Below are 21,911 nucleotides of genomic sequence, written 5' to 3'. Positions count from 1 at the left end.
GAATCGTTGGTTCGGTAGTAATGATGGAAACTTTTACTCACATTTTATTTCATTTATTCCCTTGGGGCTCCATAAACATTTACTTTCATGTTTTCATCTAAAAACGCAAAAATAATTGTTCGCATATGAACAAAACACAGCAGGCAACACACAGCACAAAAAAGGATTCTTCATGCAACGCAATGCCGCAAAGTCTATGTGGAACAACAAAGCAACAAACAATACCTTCTTCGCCATCAGGGCATGTCGTGTCAGGAACCTCAGCTTGATGTTCGGGCCCAATATGAATTTCCTAGAATAGTGTTGTTTATAACGTAGCTTCAAAAACACGGTCATATTTTTGAGATTACTTGAGGAAAACGAAAACTGAGGAGAATTATGACGTACCTTCTTCCAGTCTTCAGCAGGAGAATAATCTTCATCTGAGGACGAGGAATCAGAGTCGGGAAAATATTGGTAGGCTGCCGCTACTAAAATATGTAACAATATACATGCATCAAGCATTTGTTGGTCGACGTGAATTATGGAATAAAGTAAGATCGCTACGGCATATCTTTGCCTCGGTAATTGATAATTATTGCTGTTCCTGATATCAAATTTAGCACGTGTTATATCTAGAAGAATGATCCAAACGAAAGGATGCACATGGAAACTACTTACACCCTCTGGTGATCCGTTGATTTTCAGGGGGGTTGACAATGGAACTTTGAGATGGGGAGGCAGAGCGGGACTGGGGAGAATCTTGGGGTGGTATGGGAGATTGTCTTGGAGATACATCTACACCATTCTGCTGCATGTCCTCGTTATGGTCTTCAAATGGTGGTAGCGGTTCTGGTTGTATTTCATCTAATGGTATATCACCACCATCATATTCTTCGTTACGATTATTATCAGAGTTGTAATAGAGCGCTAATAAATCTTCAATTGGTACTTCAGCATCCTATGAATATTAAATTTTCTTTAGAATATTTTGTAAACAGCAAAGATTAACTTCATGTGTATGACATTACGTTTAATACTGAACTTTTATTAAAACTTGTTTTATTGTTTTATATTTGTAAACTGATTAGAATAAAGTGAATAAGCCAGCCGCACAGCAATTTGCCTGGAGCAATAGAATTCACGACCATGATCAGCTTGCTTGATGAAACACGCACTAATTAAGTTACACTCTGAGTTTTTATCCTTGTCAGTTTGGCAGTTTTGTGATGCAACTAAAGCTGGCAAAAAATATCATGGCGAAAATAAATCGCCTAACAATAAGTCGAAATCAAAACGCTATAACATGCTTGGTAATTTCACCCGTCAAGTTATATCAGATGATATCACACAATATGGTGGTAGCTTATGTCAAGAGACTTTTGTGATGACCCAACCAATTGTTTGTGTACATCACAAGTGCTTTACTGTCAGGTATACTGTGCTAGGAAAGCAAATATCTTGCAAACTAACCCAGATTGCTGAATATTGCGACGCACAAGTACAACAGCTAGAAGCTCAGAGCTTCGAATTACAAATGCATGCTCATATATCTCCGGGAATAAAATTACAGTCCTTTAATCGTGTATACAGGGCATTTGCGCAAAATCCAGTCGTACAAATGCCGCAATTTTTGACAATGTTGTACAGAATGCTTCGTTCATTGCAGCGGTATAAAGAAATGGGATGGCACAAAGTACAGAAAACAAATTTTCAAAAAATGACCACTGCGCAATATGTCTCATGTCTGATTATAGTATACAGAGTCAACGGAGATTAATCTTTCAATCTCTAGAATCACAAAATATTTTTAATCTATTCTATTGAATAACTTTACTTCAGATTTGATGTCAGAAGACTAGAATGCGCTAAGGCGGTATTGCAAAACACGAATTATGTAAAATATGTGCCAATGTTGACGTACTACAAGTCTAGGAGACATGCATGCAAAAGAACTGGTGAAGTTAAATACTTGATGTTATCACAAATTGCCGGTCAAATGAATTATGTAAACGAACAGAAAGATCATACCTTTTTCTCAATATAATATTTCACTCTTTCAAAGAACTTTTCTCGAAAATTATTTACGTTTCGTTTCCAAGACATGTACAATTGTTTCCTATTTGATTTAGTATTACCCTCCCCGCATTGCTCAAGAATAACTCCCCAATAACCTTTAGTCTTCCGCCAGCCACTTTCGTAACGCTCTTTACAATGCAACATTGCCTCAATAACATTTTCAAGATTACATAATACTTTTCTCTTTATAAATACCTAAGAAACGTATATAGTTGAATTCAAAATAACATTCTCATTTGATAAATACAGACTAAATGAAGCTTTATCCAATCACAAGGACTAAGTGATCTTGTAAACGTACCATCCTCTACTGACTTCAATTCGATACAGATAAAAAATGCAAAGCAAATATGATTGAAAACGCAAGGTTACAGAACTTTGTGCAAATATGAAATACAATACGAAACTATTTGCGTGCAATGAGCGAGTGATCTTAATAATTATGTGTCAATTGACGATTTGGGTGGGTTTGACAGACGTCATACAGACTCGACAATCATTTCCCAGATAAGAAGCAGTAAAAATTTAAACAAAATGCTGAATTATACTTGTACGTATGATCACTGTGATGAAGAGATTTGGAAAAGATAATGCTAATACATTTCACTAGCTTTAAATAAGTTCAAAATCAACTCTTGCCTCGGGCTGGGGAAACAGATTGTGTATCCTTATTCGCATTTTACAATCTTCGTAAATGTTTGGCAGAGTTTGATCCACTAGGCTAACTGGTTCCCAGGAAGTAATCTCTCCTGACGGAGTCAGATATATGTTTGTGATATCGTCATATAGAGCAAACAAAACGTGATATAGATATTTACTCAATACACACAGGCAATACCACAACCAAAAAAAATGAAAAACTTTTTACTTTATTCTTTTTCTTAATCAAGCTGTCTTTACTTAAACAAAACACTCAGAGGAAAGAGAATACAAACACCCAGTTCATAAGCGATACACTTCCACTAGGGTTTCATATGAATTACCAGCAACATAAACAACCTTTTATGTACCAACCTCAAAATTTTTAACTTTCCTTTTACTGAAAACGATTTTAAGCACTCTAAACCACTGGACTAACAAAGTAACCCCAACCGTCTGACTTAAACCACTATTATTATACCTGGAAGTAAATTCTTAGCCAAGTACTGAGTATTATTAAAAAAAGGAATGACTCTCACTGGCCTAGAGTGTGGTGCAATTGTTTTATTCAGGTACTATCAATGGCTAGCATGTTATTATCAAGCGCTTCTTTCAGAGGATCTTTGTTCATTTACATAATTTCTGTTTTACATTTCTCCATAACGTTTTAGACCTTTTTTTTTCGCCTAAACACTAAGTGCAAATAATGTCACACTCACAAACATGAAGAATATTACCATAATCTTCACGAATACTATGACCCTAGTTAGACTATTCCACTATCAGAGAAAATATACAGGTAAGGCTTGTTAATTGTAAAGGAATAATAGTTATTTTAGGGGATGCATCAATGCAGTTTCCCTTTTCCCTAATAGTTTATAAACAGGCTCAGATTAAGGATTGGAATGTCAAAGAAGATGTGAAATTGGCTAGTAAATGGCGCAATGTACCATATGTAAATGGACATGCTACACCATCTCTTTACAGCTTTTAAGATGTCTTTGATGTTCTTCTCCTCAATTTAAATCTGCTAAGTTAAAACACAAGAGACCTTGTACCCCATGTTTTAATTAACAAAACTATTTCCCTTACAAGTTACAACTCACTCTTGTACCCACCCATTCCATCTCTGAGTACAATTAAAAAACAATAGTTATTTTTTACTTTCTATATTAATAAATGACAAAATGACCACAAAAAAAAATAGTTTCAAATTAGATTGGAGTTTTAGGTGTTTATAGACTAGTAAGACTATACCATTAAAAATTCTAAATAAAAACTTATTTTAGAAAATTCTGAGTGAAATTGACTGAGAGCATTTCATGTTTTGTAGGTGACTTTACCCTGCATGTCCATCAACTAGCTGTCAAATTATATACTGTTATCCATTTAAAGAGATTGATCTGATGAATCTAAATTTCGTTACATACAGGCAAAACTTAAGGCAGATTTACTGCAGAAAACACGAAATCTCATCGCTAATTATGTCTTGCATTTTAAAACCGATGGTAGATCGTTGATATCACACATTCCGTGCGTGTAGTGGTGACCGCCATAATAGTTTCGAACCATTAATTCTTCCAAAATATTTACACGCAATCACGGAAGGTGAATAGTAAAATTCTAAACGTACCTTCTGTAGATCATCAAGCTCGTCTTGATTGAATCCTTCTCCTGCTTCAAGTGTTTTCTTCTTCGATTGTGGCTTCGTCGTCAACGTCTTGTCCCGCTGCCGGTTCAAAGTCACGCTGGGTCATGGCAACTACACCATTTGATTGAGAACACACGAAATTTTATACATTCTCCGAAAAATTGTGCCATTACCGTGTATTTGTGAAATAGAATTCTACTCACCTTCACCATCGACGCTGCCTTCCTTAGATGACTAAACAAAAAATATATGAACATAAATTTAGGTGATCGAAAAAATTTTCCCCTCTGGCAAGCGGTCAAAACAAAAATACCAATATACAAGGAATACAAACTAGCAAACCAACCGAGTTAAGATACATAAAGCCTTAAAAATAGGCGCAATTTTAACATATATTATTTTAATAAATCACCGAATTATGTCTATAAGATTTTGTAAAAAAATGTACAAAATAATTGTCTTCGATTATGAGAAAATTGAATTCTACCATTCAAAAAATTTACCTCCGCTGTTTCCGCCATTTTGAAACGCTGATCAACAATGATGCTGTCAATTTCGAGAACGAAACAAAAACGATACTAAACGAACATTTCCGATGCATTACGAATGTAAATCGTGCTGTATTTTTACAAAAGCGTGATCACAAACTTGTACGTACAGACGGTTCAGTACTGCTGTTTTGTACGAGCTTTTTTGAGAAAGAACTTTACAATATTGTATGTAAATGGTAAGATTTTTAACCTCTTCTTGATATATATTGTGCTATAAGTGATATTCGTGGGGTTTTTTATTAAGGGTGGAGGAAAACGCTTTGATTACCCCAAATATGTTTGGTCTCCTTCTGGTGGATGGTGGTGTGAGCCAAGGAACTGGAGAAGAAATACAGTTATTGGCTTTGGGATGATATTTGCAGCTTGTGTACCAATATGTTGGTTATCATGGCAGCTTGAAGTAATGCACTAATTTGATTCTTCTTTGTTATCACATAATTCTCAGCATATTTCCCAGCAACATTATCTGGTGATCTAGTCATGAAGCTACAGTATTACCACACGGCACCTTGTTATTATTTTCCATGACCATAAGTTAAATTTTCCTTCACTGCTGTGTTGTGTGTTTGTTTTTTAACAACTATCATAAAATACTGTTATTTTACTTTTCTTTTAGAGAAGACCTGTTGCCCCATATAGACACATATTTTCACAAAGATTTGCTAAACATGCAAAGGTAAAGATACATGCAAAGATACTGTATTATTTAAGAGCGTTAGATTCAGGGTACAAGTTCTAGTATGACTACAAGTGCATCAGATGGGACAAAATTGAAAAATTTGAAATGGAAAGTAAAATTTGACTGCTATAAAAATATTTCAGGCCTACCTAAAGGTACTTTTGAATCATTTTCTTGCTTTCTTTGATTTAAAGGCTCTGTGGTATTAGGATGGAATATGTTACAACAAACATGAAAATGAAAAGTTTTATGTTGGCTCTCATATGGTCTCATAATTTTTGTGACTAATTCATATTTATAACATTCCTTCCAGGAAGATGATCCATCTCTGACCTGATCAGTGAATGAAAACAATGTTTGTGTTATGTACAAGCCAGTGAAAAAGTTGAATGGAATATATTTAAAACAATAAATTTAAAGAACAGAACTTACATTTAGTGTATAATGTATTTTGCACTATTTTATTGTATTCTGCATATGGTTGTATAATAAAATACACATTTTATAAAACAGTCAATTTAGTTTCTTATTGTTTGCCTCACATGACAAGTGTGAATTAAGATACAGAATATAAAAATAAAATATGCAAATTATGAAATATTTTGCATATGACAATATGCCTGCCATATGCGATAATAGATGCTGGTACTAGCTGTGGAAAAGCAAGATATTATTTCAATATTTAACCAAGATAAATAAATGTTTTAACGCGACATCTTGGACTTCATGACACTGCCTATAGTAGATTTGGTAATTTCAAGCTCTTTTGCAATGAGAGAAAATAATCGTAAATTGACTGTTCAGATATCTCTCAGTCTCCCTCACAGTAATACATGCAGCTATTTAATATACAGAAAAGCTCCGCAGTGCTTATTTAGGAGTTAAGGCGATTCTCCATTGATTCTCCCGCGCGGGCGAAGCGCGCTTTGTTTTCCAGACCCGTCATGGTCCCATGGGCAGATTTTCAAAAGACGCTTCGCCCGCGCGGGTGAAGCGGACGGTTATGGAAAATCGCCTTTAGGACATCAGACCTATTCGAAAAAGAGCGAGAGGCCTGTTGCGAGGTACACGAAAGCGAGGCTAGTCAGATTTTCATTTTCGGAATTTCAAAATCCTGTTTACTTTCACTGCTACAAAAACGATGTTTCCTTCAATCAAAATCCAGAAATGAACAAACAATTTTTGACTTATTTTGGCAGAAGAAAACCTGACTAGCCTCGTTTTTGTGTAACTCGCTCCAGGTCTCTTGCTCTTTTTCGAATAGGTCTATTGTTGAACATTCCTGAGACGTGAGTCAGTATCACGCAGCGTCATCACGTGTAAGGAAGATGATACTTTACATTTTATGGAATCATGCTGTGTTTATTGAAGACACAATATATCAACACAGTGACACAGTCACATATTAGGAATTTACATTTATCCAATGAAAAGAACACAAATTACACAGTATTATTTTTCCAAACAACTGGAAGTGAAAGTATTCTGACCACCATTCAAACATCATGCTGAAACTATCGCAGTCAAGCAGAGAAATCAAATTTCGTGTAATTTGCAAATTAACCAATGAAAGATTCTACGTGAGTTCAGGGCAAAGGGGTCAGTGATCATCCGGTTGCGGAACAAAAATCGTGCTTGACCGGAGACCGCTCGTCGACTGAAGATGTTCGTCGTTTATGCAATGAGCTGTAACTGGTCATTGTTTACATCGTTTTAATCTTAGTTTACCGTAATTGTGTACCTGATTGTATCATTAAAAGAAGGATTTTCAGTCAGTACTGAATTGTATTAAAATCACTGTGGCTTGAGGAATTTTGACAAAGCTCCAAGGTTAACTACCCACACAAGATATCATATACAACGCAAACCACAGGGTTGCCAAGTTTTGGAAGAAAACAATATCAGGAATTTCCGCTCGTTAAGCTTGTTTACGGAACATGAATCACAGAATACATTGGTAAGCACAGTCGGTGATTCAGTATGCACGTTCACTGTTCACTGTTCATTAGTTATTGTCTCCATTGCACACTCGAATGAACATTGTTCTTTTTGGCATCAAGGGTTACAAGTTCATCAAAGTCATCACATGTTATAAGGGTTGGTAGAAGCGAAAGAAGTCAAATGGGCAATATTTCGTGTTTATTCCTTGGTTTAAGAAGAGCTGCCGGATACAAAAACGAAGATCGAAAGAGCAGAAGTTCCACTGCTGATAAATCTTCTGAATCAGGTTTTTTTGAACAAGATCCAAGTGATTTCAGGAGAAAAATGGTCTCATCAATAATTTCATCTCTGCTTTAAGGTATATTTATTTCGAAATTAAATAGAACTCTTGCTAGTTTTGATATATGAAGAAATATGATGGACCTGAGGGGGCTTGAATCATTTTTGAGAAAATCAACTCCTATAATACAGAAATTCGGAACATTTTATAACTGTACGTATGACTGCATCATTTTATAATTAGTCCTAAAACTAACCAACTATATCATTATCCTGTGAATCTCCGCGCATTCTGTTAAGTCAGCTATTTTATACTGTTCGCAACGCAATAAATTGATCATATCCATATACCTACTGAGATATAGTGCGTTAATAAACCACGTTTCAGTAGAATAGTCTATTGCAGGATTATGTTACAAATAGCATTCTAAAAATCGTGGGCGTAGAATCTTGTTTTAGTCTGAACGGGCAATAGAGTCTGGTCGACTGAGAAAAATTTCAATCTTAGACACATCTGACTTTTCCATGGAAAATCACCTCGGAATTGGTAGTTAAATCGTTTTCAAAGGACTAAAGCAATACTGCGTGATTTAACTGCAAATAGATAGGAGTCAGGGAGTGACGTCAGCCACGATGTCAGTCAAGACACGGTCAAGAGAGATCAGGGAATGACGTCAGCCACAACAAATGGTGGTCGGACAGTCAACCCAATGACGTGCTTGACGTTTGTAGGAAAACACTGACTATGACGAGTCATTATTTTCGATGGATCGTATTCGCATCCTAACGTGAGTGCGTTTTTATGGTAAACATGGTAATGAATAATACAGTTGTTCAGTTCTCGTACAAATACGAAGAACTGGTTTAAATCCAACTATACATCTCACTACCAAGAAGTTCAAAGAGGGCCATCTTCAAGATTCATGTTCAAGATTCTAGCTTAAGCAAGCCTAGTTAATGTAGTACGTTATCTACGTATTCATCTTCAAACTAATGAGATCAAACACCAACAGACCAACTCTTACACTTAGGATAGCAAAGACCTTGGCTGATTGATTAATAAAACTCCTCGCGTGTTATGGCGGTGCGTGTACATCGCGTGAAAGAAATTAATTCTAATCGCCACCGCTTTAGTCACTGAGCTTTAGTGCATGCATATATGAAAATGCAAATTATTCACGATGACTAATATCCGAAAATTTAAATGACATCATGGCCTGCAGTAGTCTAAGACTAGGGGTAAATGTTTATTTCAGACAAGAAGGTTGGGGTTATTTGTATTTTGTAGTCTCTCTCCTAGTCCTAGCTCTCTCATAGATTCAACTCTCGTGCTTTATCATCAGGATAAAAAAAAACTTTCGTGATTGTAACTAAAACATTGACTTTGTCTAAATATGATTTGCATATATTGATACTTCTTATGCAAATGAGGGACAGCGTGCTTCAGATACAAAGACCAAGTTACAGCTCTTAAACGTCAAGTCTTCGAATTAATTTATGACTCTGAGAAATTGTTGGTGACGATACAGCTCGAAAATTTCATTATTGCCAGCATACAAGGAATCAAGTCGCTCTAACGAGACAATGTTATTGTTTAGGCTTTTTAACAGGTATGCTTTAGTATAATAAAACTCGAATATGATGTAATCATCATCTTCACCGCTCATTATATCCCCTAAAGTGCCGTTTATCGGCTGATTTGATGGGACATTTTGCTCTAAAGAAGTAATATTTTTTTGGTGAAGGGTCTTTAAGGGGTTTGTAGAGGGAACATTGTCACTAAATACACGTACAAACATCCTCAACGTTCGTCAAGAAGACAGCATTGCTTCTACAGTCCGCAGACTCCGCACAGGCATTATTAAAGGCTATAGGCTTTATAGGGTAAATATGCTATCATATGCGGTGAAAAACCGGCTGATCCCTTTGATGAACATAACGCAGGTGTAAACCGAAAACATTTCACGGCGATGAGAACGCATAGGATAGTGACACAGATAGAATACACTAATTTAAACTCCTGAAATATACTGATTTTAAACAGTATTTACTGGAAACTTGAAGGCGTATCATAAATTCCGTTATTCCAATTGACGTCTCGGTATAAAGGAAGCAATATGGCAGGCATATGGCAGGCAATATGGCACGATTTGCGTGGGCAAGTGCAGGCGTGCAGGCGTCTGCGGGTATAATTGGTACCAGGGCGCTTATATAGATTGATGAGTGCCCTATATAAGGGCTCTGGGCCGGTTGTATAAAACGCTTTAACTAAATTTTGCATAGTTAAATCCCAGTTCACTCAGAAATACACGAACCTAATTGGCCAATTCTGTCCTTAACTACAGTTAAAAGTTAACTATTCTTTTACAACTGGTCCAGATTGGTACATCCCCAAATGAAAAACGAACATTGTAAGAGGGTACATTGTTAATGTTAATGAAAACAAACATTGTAAGAGGGTACATTGGACACACAGGGCAACAGGGTCCTCCTCAAAGGGAAAGGTGACAAATTAAACGATTAACCGTGGAAAAAGCATTGAGATAGTCACTAATTTCCATGAACTATAAATATCAGTTGACAGTTGTATCCGAATCTTTGCCCGACGCCTAAATTACAACGCTAACATGTTTGCTATTCAAGTAAAAAACTATTAAAAGATCTGAGGTGGCCCGCCGGCTTTTTGTTTAACGAACCACAACCTTTTTTTATAGAGATCAGCTTCAATGGAAAAGACATATCATTTCCGAACGATCCAGCGTCAACCTGCCATGCACGTCATTGTTCCCATGACAAACCGAAGTTCTGGCTGCAGATACTGGACCTGATGGGGAGTACGATGTCTAGATGTGGAACAAACACATTATTATAACTATTTCCACGGTTCACAACCAGTGAGCTTAATCCTATAGCTGGTGTCCAAGATTGGAGAAAACGTCATCATAAAGCGTTTGGCCTATCGCAAAGCTTGTACGATACAGATCCTGAGACAAATAAACCTGTTGGAGAACCAAATGCTGATGCCTTTGCAGTTGTAGCAAGAGAAAATAATGCATTTCTTGCTGTTGCTGATGGTTGTGGCTGGGGTGTGAAATCATTTCTAGCTGCAAGAACGGCCGTGAAGGGTTGTATAGAATATCTGAGTAAACAACTTCATAAGGCAAGCACAACACAAGAAATTATGGATATTATGTTAAATTCGTTCAAATATGCACACGAGTGTATAGTGGATTCCAAAGGAACTGTAACAACACTCTGTGCGGCTGTCATATGTAAAATACAAGGCATTAACTGCTATGGATTGTGTGTGGTAAATGTTGGTGATAGTCTTGCATTTGTGTACAGAAAGGATGGTTACGTACAAGAGGTGACTGTAGGTTCTCACAGCCCTGGGGAAAGAGATATGAAACAAGCGGGTGGTTGTATAGGACCACTGGTTGGTGATGATCCAGACCTCGGTAATTTAACTTGTTCATTTACATTTGTGGACGAAGGTGATATCGTGTTCTTGACTAGTGATGGGATTTCTGACAATTTTGATCCGCAAGTGTTAAAGATTACTTCTCCAGGTGATTTAGATCATCTACTAACTCCTGTGAAGCCGTCAAAATCACAAGAGTCGTTATTGGATCAAGGTGATAAAGAAGAGAAGCCAACTGACGCTCGTGTGGTTACGCAACGAAGAAGAAGTTATTCAGCGCCAGTTGGCAGAGAAATTGCAACTACTGCTTTGGCGAAAAATATGTCTTGTACAATTATGAAGGAGGTATATTTTAAGGGGTTTTTATTTTCCTGAGCGTGTGCGAAACCGTTATGAAAAAACCCCGTTATTTTTAAAATGTTCTCCATGCGAGTCTCAATGAAAATTGACTACTAAAATTTTTTCTATATATTATTATACCATACATATATTTTATTTTTAGGTGATCCAATCAGAAAGTCCTTGTGGTGAGGAGAGCTCTGCGAAAGAACTTTGTGCTAAACTCATGAACTTTGTTGTACAAAACACGCTAAAAAGAAGAACTTTCTTGGAACAAAATCGAAATTGCAAGAGAGAAGAATTTAATAAAAAGAAAAAATCTATTCCTGGTAAACTTGACCATGCTACTGTTGTTGCGTTTGAAGTTGGTCACTTTCAACCTCAACCTTTTAAACTGACATTTCACGATAAACAACGTCCTCAGGAGAAGAAAAAACACTCGTTAAATGTTGATCAAAATGCGAGAAAAACTACAAAGAGCACTTCAGAACATAATTTTGATTACTCTGGTAATATGTTTTCTGCCTTAAAAGGCGTTGCTCCATGGAGACCCTGAGAATGTATTGTACTAAATTTGATTTACGTATGGCTCAAGAAAACATTTCAGTGTTTAACCTGCACGCGTTGTCCACTGGATTTTACTGTATATAGTGCTATATATGAAACAGAGAAATGTAGGGAATGTAAATTTAATATTTATTCTTAATCAAAGTTGTTGTATTTAGTAATTTGAGTAGGCAAACTAACCATCACGCGTATTTGCTATTATGCAATATTTTTAGCTTAACATTGGTAGATACACTTGTGGATGTTCACTGTTTTGCCGAAGTTCGTTGGAAATTTAGAATATACAAATCTATAATATATATGTAAAATACTAACTCGTTCAGGAGAAGGGGAAAACGAGAAAAAAAACACGATAATATGATTAATATCACTTTTATTACCTGGGGATCGGTGGAAATAAATTGTGCAACACTGGATCCCGATTTAGAAATTCTGATCGACTGCGATGACGAAATGAGCACCACATCTTAAAGACGTATTATTGAGCGCTACCGCCACTACCTTGACATTGCTTCAAGCAACTACGTGCTTTTCCTCATGTCAGTCGTGCGTGTTTCAAAACAAAAGTTAAACATGTGTTTAACATAGAAGAGCTAGGCTGAGTAGAATTCTCTCATAAAATGATAACCCCCCCCCCTAGTCATTTTACTTCATAACATTATCCTGCAGGCGACAATCTGCAAAACTTGAAATCCAGAGTAGGAAAAAAATTGGGAAAAAGACTGTCAACAACATCATAAATCACATGCATTACTCACCAGGGTTCCGTAGTACGTCAGTCGCTTTGCGTCGTATATATTTTGCGGTAAAACTCGTGAATGCGGAATTTCCGCTGCACGTCTTAGCTTGTTTACGCAACATGAGGCACTACAAGATCTATTGGTAAGCTTATTCGAGCTTCATTGCACACTACAAGTCTCTAACTGAAGTAGAAAATAGAATTTCCATATTAAAATGTTGTATTTGAATACTATCACTTTAAGGGTGACACGATCAAAGTCAAATGTTAAAGCTTTGAAAGCTAACAACAAAAGCAAGGAAAGTCTAATGGGCAATATATCATGTTTATTCCATGGTTTAAGAAGAGCTGGTGGATGCAAAGACGAAGATAAGAAAAGCAAAAGTACCCATTATGATGATTCTTCTTATGACTCAGGGTTTTATGAAAATGATCCAAGTGATATTCAAGAGAAAAAAAATATCGATAATTTCATCTCTGTTTTGAGGTATTTATTTCTACTGCATCTACCCTTGTCCGAAATATTCAGCTAATCTTATAGTTTCATCGTTTGTCCATAATGAATAAATGGTACACAATCATATTACCGTGCAGCAGTACGTTGTTATATTGATAAGAATATATTTTCAAACAAGACCTAGATATCAGTTCTCATATGACCTTTGCTGCTCACTATGACATCAACCTTGGACGATATCGATTTCGCAATTTCTGCACGTTCGCCGCAGAATTTTAACATGGATGTGCCGGAGAAATTCTCCGAAATTTATTCCAAGAAAAGTAGAATTATTGTAATTACTGCTTTATGTTTAACAAAAAACGATAATTAGAACTATCATAGTTATTCCATCCTGATTATCCAAGGGTCATGCATGCATCACACCTTTCCTTGTTTCTCACTCTATGGCACTTCGTCTCTTCTAAATGTGCGTAGTATAACTAGTATTTATACATAGTGAATTTGTCGGGAATAACTAATAAGTGATAAGTCTATGTTCAGAGAATCCTAAATACACAAAAAACACATGGCAATCATGTCTAAAGACATCAACCAGGTTGACATATTCACGACAACTACTGAAATGGCAACCAAACTTGAAACGTTTACAGTCACGTACAGAGTAGTCAGTGCGTGGCTACTTAGTGATACCCTATTTGACCACAAAATTTAACGTCATAATTTTGCCTTTATATTAGGGCATTAGATATAAACTATAGTTTTTTACAACGACAAGCGATAGTTATGTATAACTTATATTCCTCGTAGATTTGCATATGTACAATATAATATGCAAATATATGTCGTTTGTTATAAGCAGTTCGATATGAAATGAAGGACATTTCATTTTGTATAAACGTTCTTTTATGCCGTTATGGATCTTCACCGCTTAACACATGATTCAAAGCAGCAAACACTAGCTGTAAACGTCTAGCGTAAACTATATAGATAATAGATGAAGAAATGAACGGAACAAAAGTCACTGTAATGGAACAATGTTATTCTGTAAGGTTTTCAGCAGGTATGCTTCAGACTGACAATAGCTAGTGAGTATCAGATACTGTATCAAACATTGGCTTAAAACTGGCTTTTATACCTTCCCAATCGATTATGTCGAAAGACAGGCCGACATGTATAGTCATGCCATGGTATATAATTACAAGAATATAGAAAACACGAAGCTGCTAACAGCGGGGAATTTCGATTTTACCATAACTGATATATATTATTATATTATTTAATTATGTCTTTTCATTGTTTGAAGTGCACGTATGTATGCCTGGCCCCTGGGTATCTTCTAGTTATCAGTACGGCTTCATATTTTCACGGCTGTGTTGTTAAGCTGCAATTTACCCTACCTCGTGATTAATTTCCTGTGAATTCCTCGCCTCTTGTCAATACTGGTTTTCATCAACATTTATTTTGAACGTTGAATGCAAACAATCTATGTTTGCACCGCATCATGCACAGTACTTGATCCTATACGAGGTATTTCTAACTTAAATACAAATCTTACGCCACGGCGGTCTTACACCACCACATTTCGTTTCTGCAAATATTTTGGAATTTATTTGTTAAGCAGGAATAGTATAAGACATTTATATCTATAGCCTACACTTTTCAGTACAGTTTTCTCAATTTTATTGTATTTTTTAACGTGTCTGAAAGATAAGTTGTATTTTATATGACTGCAATGGTAAATTTATAATATAATAGCGAATTTAATTACTTGAGATTTGCAGTCATCTTAATTAATGAGTGCACCATGCAAGATTGAGAGTTTTTAATCAAATATAATGATATGATATAAACTTGGTTATGTGCCGAACTTTCTGCAGTTAATGAGTATCTGTTCTCAGTTTGAAAAAGGTCGTAGTCTCAGAGGGCTGCTGACAGAGTCGCTACAATACTAGTCATATTTTCTCATCCAGTTTTTCTGCTAGATAAGGTAAACGACGAAGGGTTTTGGTATTTTTTGTGAATTTTATTTAAGCACGTCGACCTGCTATGGTCGTCCAAATTCAGATTATTTTTTGAAACGCTATATGGAATGTCATGACATTTGAAATATAATATAGGAAAAATAAAATCAATATACAAATTATATATTCATATTCACATTTATTTATTAAATTCTATGTGAAGTGAAATTAAATTCCATAGATATAATATGCACGTCTTCTGTTGTAGAAGTAATGTTTGTGTGTTTAACAAAGGTGTGAGATCACATGGAGCACTGGGGCACGTCTCGGGTCCAATTTCAAAATAAAGCTCAAAACCTCCACCCCTTTAACTTCATATTCATACATGTATACGACTTGCTTTCGCCTTGGATGTCACTTCATGTGATTTAGGAGTGCGTCTTGCATAAAAACCCCTTCGGCTTGCAGCTGCGTGTTACCATACAGTAACCCTTATCCTTATGAAGAACCCGACTATGAAGAGAGAGAGAGAGAGAGATGTCTAAACTATACACACGATCTCTTTATCAGGGAGACAGCTATGAATTGTGAAAACCCTGGTAAATCCACTGACTGCAGCGTTTTAAAAATTGAAATAATTGAGATGTCAAAACGCGACATGCTTGAGCTCAAACGTATTGGCTTAAAACACTTCCGCCTGACCTGAGCTATAAGCTGCATGTATAAGATTACAAGCCCACGACAGGTTTCATAATCTTTGCTAGATATTTGTACTGTTCTAAGCTATAAGTTGTGTAGTTTACGAGAGGTATAGCGATGTGTGATAATGAGATACCTATAGTAAACTCAGAGGTGGACGCATTATTTGGTGTACAGCAAGATGAAAGGTAGGATTTTGGTCAAGACTGTCATGGCCGGTCATATTTTGTAGTGAACTAGTGTGAGTTTATAAAGTGCGAATATTACTATCCGTGTGTAGAGTTCAATCACATAGTCTGCGCTTTTAAAAACCATGTATTCAATGAATCCATAGCCATTTATTAAACTATGAGTCGAAGTGTTTGATGTCAGTTGCGATAAGATGTCAACTCGACGTTGTATTTGTAATTTCACAATTGATAGTATTTCACTATATTTAGCTCTATGTTTGGCATTCACTCGTAATTCATAATCATGATGAGGACAGACTAAACGTGTGGAAATGCCGATATTTTTCTTGTAAATCGTCATCTTTAGTTTTACTATGAGCCTCATGACATGAGTCAGCAACACTCTGTGTGAAATACATTATGTTATCTATCATTAAATCGAGAAAACATTTGCATGAAAATGATGTTGATATAAGAGTTGCTTGCTTTGGCTGAACCGCCTCGGCAAAGGTGCATTCAAGCGAAGATGCATGGAGGCTTCTCTCTACGAGACAACCCTAGCTGCATGTATATGCATCGTCGTGCCTGATTATGAATGAATAACAACAATTCTTTAAAGTTAAGAACACGGTTGAAGAAAGGCGATCGACAAAATTTGTTTTACACCACATGCAGCCATAGGAAAACTGCATGAGAATTTCCAGATATCGTGCGTACAAACACTTCACTACTTTCGACGTAAACGAGTGGACTTTCTTAAAAGGCGTATATACGTTCGTTTCTTGATTCATAAGACATAACTAATTCACTCCTTCGTATCTGGTAAATTGTAGCAAAAATTGCAAGATAGTGAAAGTGCCCAGTGGTGCTGGTGCATGAGAAAGTCAGTTTCCGAAGTGATACGTAGAAATCATGGCCTGCTTCTAAATGTCTTTGTAATATCAAGTGATTAGTTTTATTTTACTATAATTATAAGAGGTAATGTTATGTATTTTTCACGACCCACATTCTGCTAACGTCCAGACAAATACTCTTTTCCCCGAAACGTCGACGTTTTTTTTTCATCATGCAACCAACAGTTTCTCTGAACTCATTGTTATGTTTATACATGAAAACTTTTCCTCAAACGATTACATTTTTTTATATAGAGAACAGCTTCAATGGAAAAGACATATCATTTCCGAACGATCCAGCGTCAACCTGCCATGTCGTGCCATTGTTCCCATGACAACCGAAGTTCTGGCTGCAGATACTGGACCTGATGGTGGAGTACGATGTCTAGATGTGGAACAAACACATTATTATAACTATTTCCACGGTTCACAACCAGTGAGTTCTAATCCTATAGCTGGTGTCCAAGATTGGAGGAAACACCATCATAAAGCGTTTGGCCTATCGGAAAGCTTGTACGATACGGATCCTGAGACAAATAAACCTGTTGGAGAACCAAATGCTGATGCCTTTGCAGTTGTAGCAAGAGAAAATAATGCATTTCTTGCTGTTGCTGATGGTTGTGGCTGGGGTGTGAACTCATTTCTAGTTGCAAGAACGGCCGTGAAGGGTTGTATAGAATATCTGAGTAAACAACTTCATAAGGCAAGCACAACACAAGAAATTATGGATATTATGTTAAATTCGTTCAAATATGCACACGAGTGTATAGTGGATTCCAAAGGAACTGTAACAACACTCTGTGCGGCTGTCATATGTAAAATACAAGGCATTAACTGCTATGGATTGTGTGTGGTGAATGTTGGTGATAGTCTTGCATTTGTGTACAGAAAGGATGGTTACGTACAAGAAGTGACTGTAGGTTCTCACAGCCCTGGGGAAAGAGATATGAAACAAGCGGGTGGTTGTATAGGACCACTGGTTGGTGATGATCCAGACCTCAGTAATTTAACTTGTTCATTTACATTTGTGGACGAAGGTGATATCGTGTTCTTGACTAGTGATGGGATTTCTGACAATTTTGATCCGCAAGTGTTAAAGATTACTTCTCCAGGTGATTTAGATCAACTACTAACTCCTGTGAAGCCGTCAAAATCACAAGAGTCGTTATTGGATCAAGGTGATAAACAAGAGAAGCCAACTGACGCAGATATGGTTACAGCAGAAGTCGACAAGGAAACTACGGACGATGATATGAGTTCATCTTGCACATTTATGAAAAAGGTTTGTGAGAGGTTTTCACAGTGATAAGACAAATGCACCCTAGACAGTATTATTATTCTTTCGAGGAATGTGCCGATGTTAACATGATTGGCCCTAAACCTGTAAGGAAAACGAATTTGCAATACGAAACTATGAAGAAAATAAATTTAAGTGAAGTGAAACAGCATTAAGCCCGTTTTCCACTAGGCGAATTGATTCGTGAACAGATAAAAAGTAGGCAGCGATTTCTTTTCGCGGCGAATTTTTTCGCAAACCAATCACATCACCGGATTTCAAATATCGCTTCGCGTCGCGCGAATAAATTCGCCTAGTGGAAAAAGGGCTTTAGGCGTGCGCGATCTTTAATTGCGCATTACAGGGCATAACAACCTTCATATTGCATGTAATTCAGTATATATTTTATTTTTAGGTAATCCAATCAGAAAGTCCTTGTGGCGAGGAGAGTTCTGCGAAAGAACTTTGTGGTAAACTCATGAACTTCGTTGTACAAAACACGCTAAAAAGAAGAACTTTCTTGGAACAAAATCGAAATTGCAAGAGAGAAGAATTTGATAAAAAGAAAAGATCTATTCCTGGTAAACTTGACCATGCTACTGTTGTTGCGTATGAAGTTGGTCACTTTCAACCTCAACCTTTTAAACTGACCTTTCACGATAAACAACGTCCTCAGGAGAAAAAACAGTCGAGTGGTGATCAAAGCCCAGAGAAACCTTCAATGCCCACCTTAGAACAGAATAACGAGTTTATTTCGTTGCTTGGTATTCTTAAGTGAATATCTACGATTTTGTGCATAAATATCTCCTTCGGGTCCTCATTTAAGACAAGCTTTTTATCCTTTAGACTTTGTCGTAATACAGTTTGTTTTCCCAACAAACAAATATGTACGGTGTTTCGTAAGGAGATATTCGTCCTTGCTGGTTACTGGTCTGTTACTCTGCAATAGAGACAGCGACAAAGTAGACCGAAATTCCGTTGCGTTCGTTGTCTAACACCTTGCCTACATCGGGGCTTGCTGTTTAAATGGTTTTCATTAACTTTGAAATGGTTTTTCTGTGAAACTGTAACCCGTTGTCGTTTTAACCAAACCATGCACGCAGTTCATTATCTTATTTCATCGTACGCGATTTTTAAGGCAGTCTCCGCATCTTGAGTGCTAAAATTTAGCAGCTAAATGCATTCACTTTTCCAAACTAGTTTATCAGTATAGAATACGAACAAATTTTATAGTGGATGGATATTTATTGTTTTTTGCTCTAATAAGGCACTAATAGTACCTAAAATTCCTTTCCTATCTTTTATTGTAATTGTTTGATCTAGTTTGATATAGTTTTAGTACATTTTATATCATAAAAATACTGAAATCTTTTAATTTAGTTACTTTAGTACATGTCTATAGCTAAATATATCTGCGATACTTGATGAAAACCCATGCAGCTTTGTGTTATTGTTAGTGAAATTCGCCTAACCACAAATGCAAATTAATAATGTCAATTTTCCATCTCCCGGAACAAAATTAATTAAAGAATATGAGAGGATCACCATTCACATGTAATAAATCTCAGCTGAGAAAGATCCTGAGAATAAGGTTGAACAGGAAATGTAACATTGTTTTGTTTTTAGGTATCACTTATCGTCAATTGGTAATGTATAAATGCATATCTCTTTAGCAAACAACAGTAAAGTATGAAGAAAACAACTCTTCACCTTGTTCTATATCTCTCAAAGCAACTAAAACAACGATTCTTACATGAATTACTTCAGATTTGTATGTTCTGAAATTGTAGTTTACGTTCGGAATATATTTCAAATACTGCAGGGGAAAACTGCTTGGTATATTCAATTCTTGGTAGGATACGTTCGCAGCGAATTCACGTGTGGCATTATTCACATATTGTCCAATCGCTAAAAGGTTGTGAGGATTAGGTGTAAGCCAAGACATATCACATGTAAACTTCTCGCCAACCAAATCCCTTTGACAACATGATCTAATAAAACAAATGAAAGTTTAGCATTTCATAATTATGATCATCAGAAACAACGAGATCCAGGCATGCAGGATGACATTCAAATACCATATGTATTTTTAAAAGGATCCTATATTCAGTGATATCTTGGGTAGCTTTCCGCCTCGTTCCCAGGGCCTTTAACCTTGATTCTGAGTTGGGGTAAAAGGCCCTGGGAACGAGGTTGGCTTTCCCTCTCACCTGTAAATTATCCTGGATAAACCCGTATCTTTACCATCAATGAGTATGCCATCGATGCATCTGAATATAAATGAATTCGCTAGGGACTGGAAGAATATTGGTTCATAGGATTGATAAACGGTCCCTAGAATATAACAAAAATTGAAGAAATACCACTAAGTATGAGGTGAATATTGAATCAACACTTTTGTGAACAATTGCCTGCCGTGGTTTTATAAATGATAAGCCTAAGCTCAGTGAGTATCTCGAAATATTGTGCTGTATACTTGATTTTATATGGTTGGAAAATGTTGTTCCAATTGTTACCGGATTGAAAAAGTGTTATCAAAATTAATACCTGGATAAATAGAAACAAGACTTCCTTTTTTAACTCTGCCATTTGACACAACAACTCCGGTTCCTGAAACTTTGCTTGATGAACGAGTTATTGAAAAGCCGAGCGCATTCGTCATTATTTTCTCACACGAGATCGTCTTGTTCGTGACATGTTTTTCAAGTTCGTTAAAATACTTTTCAAAGGTTCTGAGAACTACTGTTTCAGGAATGACATTATCATTGGATGATCCGAGAACTTTTCTAACGTGCCTTAAATTATCAAAATAAACAAATGCTTATATTTAAAATGACCGCCTCGAACTGAAAACTCCTTGTAGCGATGTATTTCATCTAGTGGTCGGGCAAAAACTTTTTACCACTGATTATCAAGTTCTGGCTTGCGAGATATGGCTGATATATGCTTGCATGTTTTGAGCAGTTAATAAAATGTCCTAGATACCATAAAATGTTCGCCTGCTAAAAGAATACATCACCTCCACGAACTCTATAAATCTTGCATGATCTGTAAACCAACGGTGCAATGCCAATACTGCAATACTGCCAGGCAATAGTTCGAAAGTTTTGGCTCCGCATTTGCGATCCATCGAAACAATTTTAGGAAGAGGCCACCAGAAGAGTTCAATATCAAGACATTGACGATCAAGTACTATATAGCATGCACCTAAGAACAAGACTCTAACTGCAAGACAGCCGGCCGGAGTTAAACGTTCTAGATCAATAGGGCAAAAGAGTCATACTCATAGTCGTAGAAACATATATCATCTCTTTGCAAACTTACTAACAAACAATTTTGTTAACAGTGAATGATCAGTTGTGGAGGAAGTTAGATTAGTTGTAACAGACGTGATCATACAAACCTGTTCTTCATATTAACCATGATCCATGGAACAAAACGATAACGGTAATTATTCCAGCTCTCTACCAATCTCTTCCACCATCCTAACATATGTCTACCACTGGTGTCTACCAGTTACACTACTGCCACTACAGTCTACCTTCACCCAGGCATTCCTAATTACATACACGGTACACCTTGTTCTTC

The 21,911-nt window shown here is 36.5% G+C and overlaps 3 protein-coding genes, 1 long non-coding RNA gene and 1 pseudogene across 7 annotated transcripts; 3 read left to right on the top strand and 2 right to left on the bottom strand.

Moving 5' to 3' along the window:
- Positions 1-225: 225 nt before the first annotated feature.
- On the bottom strand, positions 226-4,875 carry LOC114536286 (annotated as a pseudogene).
- Positions 4,876-7,045: 2,170 nt separating this feature from the next.
- On the top strand, positions 7,046-10,572 carry LOC114536311. Its single transcript, XR_003688420.1, has 3 exons — positions 7,046-7,535; positions 7,639-7,877; positions 10,513-10,572. It is a non-coding gene; the product is annotated as an uncharacterized LOC114536311 (long non-coding RNA).
- Positions 10,573-10,625: 53 nt separating this feature from the next.
- LOC114536285 (PP2C-like domain-containing protein CG9801) lies at positions 10,626-12,456 on the top strand. The gene is made up of 3 exons (XM_028557618.1): positions 10,626-10,632; positions 10,711-11,564; positions 11,722-12,456. The coding sequence occupies exons 1-3, from the start codon at positions 10,626-10,628 to the stop codon at positions 12,112-12,114; spliced, it is 1,254 nt and encodes a 417-aa protein (XP_028413419.1). The 3' UTR covers positions 12,115-12,456.
- A 510-nt stretch (positions 12,457-12,966) lies between these two features.
- On the top strand, positions 12,967-19,818 carry LOC114536262. Of its 4 annotated transcripts, XM_028557590.1 has the most exons (4): positions 12,967-13,007; positions 13,109-13,351; positions 17,303-18,329; positions 18,739-19,818. In XM_028557590.1, exons 1-4 carry the CDS (start codon positions 12,985-12,987, stop codon positions 19,099-19,101), a joined length of 1,656 nt encoding a protein of 551 aa, XP_028413391.1. In that variant the 5' UTR covers positions 12,967-12,984; the 3' UTR covers positions 19,102-19,818. The 4 variants fall into 4 exon arrangements, with proteins under 4 accessions (XP_028413391.1, XP_028413390.1, XP_028413393.1 ...); XM_028557589.1 differs by lacking the exon at positions 12,967-13,007 and having other exon boundaries at positions 13,065-13,351; XM_028557592.1 differs by lacking the exons at positions 12,967-13,007; positions 13,109-13,351 and adding an exon at positions 14,315-14,384.
- LOC114536265 (SET domain-containing protein 9-like) lies at positions 19,812-21,866 on the bottom strand. Its single transcript, XM_028557594.1, has 4 exons — positions 21,727-21,866; positions 20,871-21,118; positions 20,534-20,657; positions 19,812-20,314 (listed from the first exon to the last, which is right to left on the bottom strand). Exons 1-4 carry the CDS (start codon positions 21,813-21,815, stop codon positions 19,993-19,995), a joined length of 783 nt encoding a protein of 260 aa, XP_028413395.1. The 5' UTR covers positions 21,816-21,866; the 3' UTR covers positions 19,812-19,992.
- Between the last annotated feature and the right edge of the window lie 45 nt (positions 21,867-21,911).

This window comes from Dendronephthya gigantea, unplaced genomic scaffold (assembly GCF_004324835.1).
Source record: "Dendronephthya gigantea isolate DGI-Jeju-01 unplaced genomic scaffold, DenGig_1.0 000133F, whole genome shotgun sequence".
Taxonomy (NCBI): domain Eukaryota; kingdom Metazoa; phylum Cnidaria; class Anthozoa; order Malacalcyonacea; family Nephtheidae; genus Dendronephthya; species Dendronephthya gigantea.
Note: the sequence above shows the minus strand (reverse complement) of the source record. Positions and strands in the feature narration are given on the sequence as shown.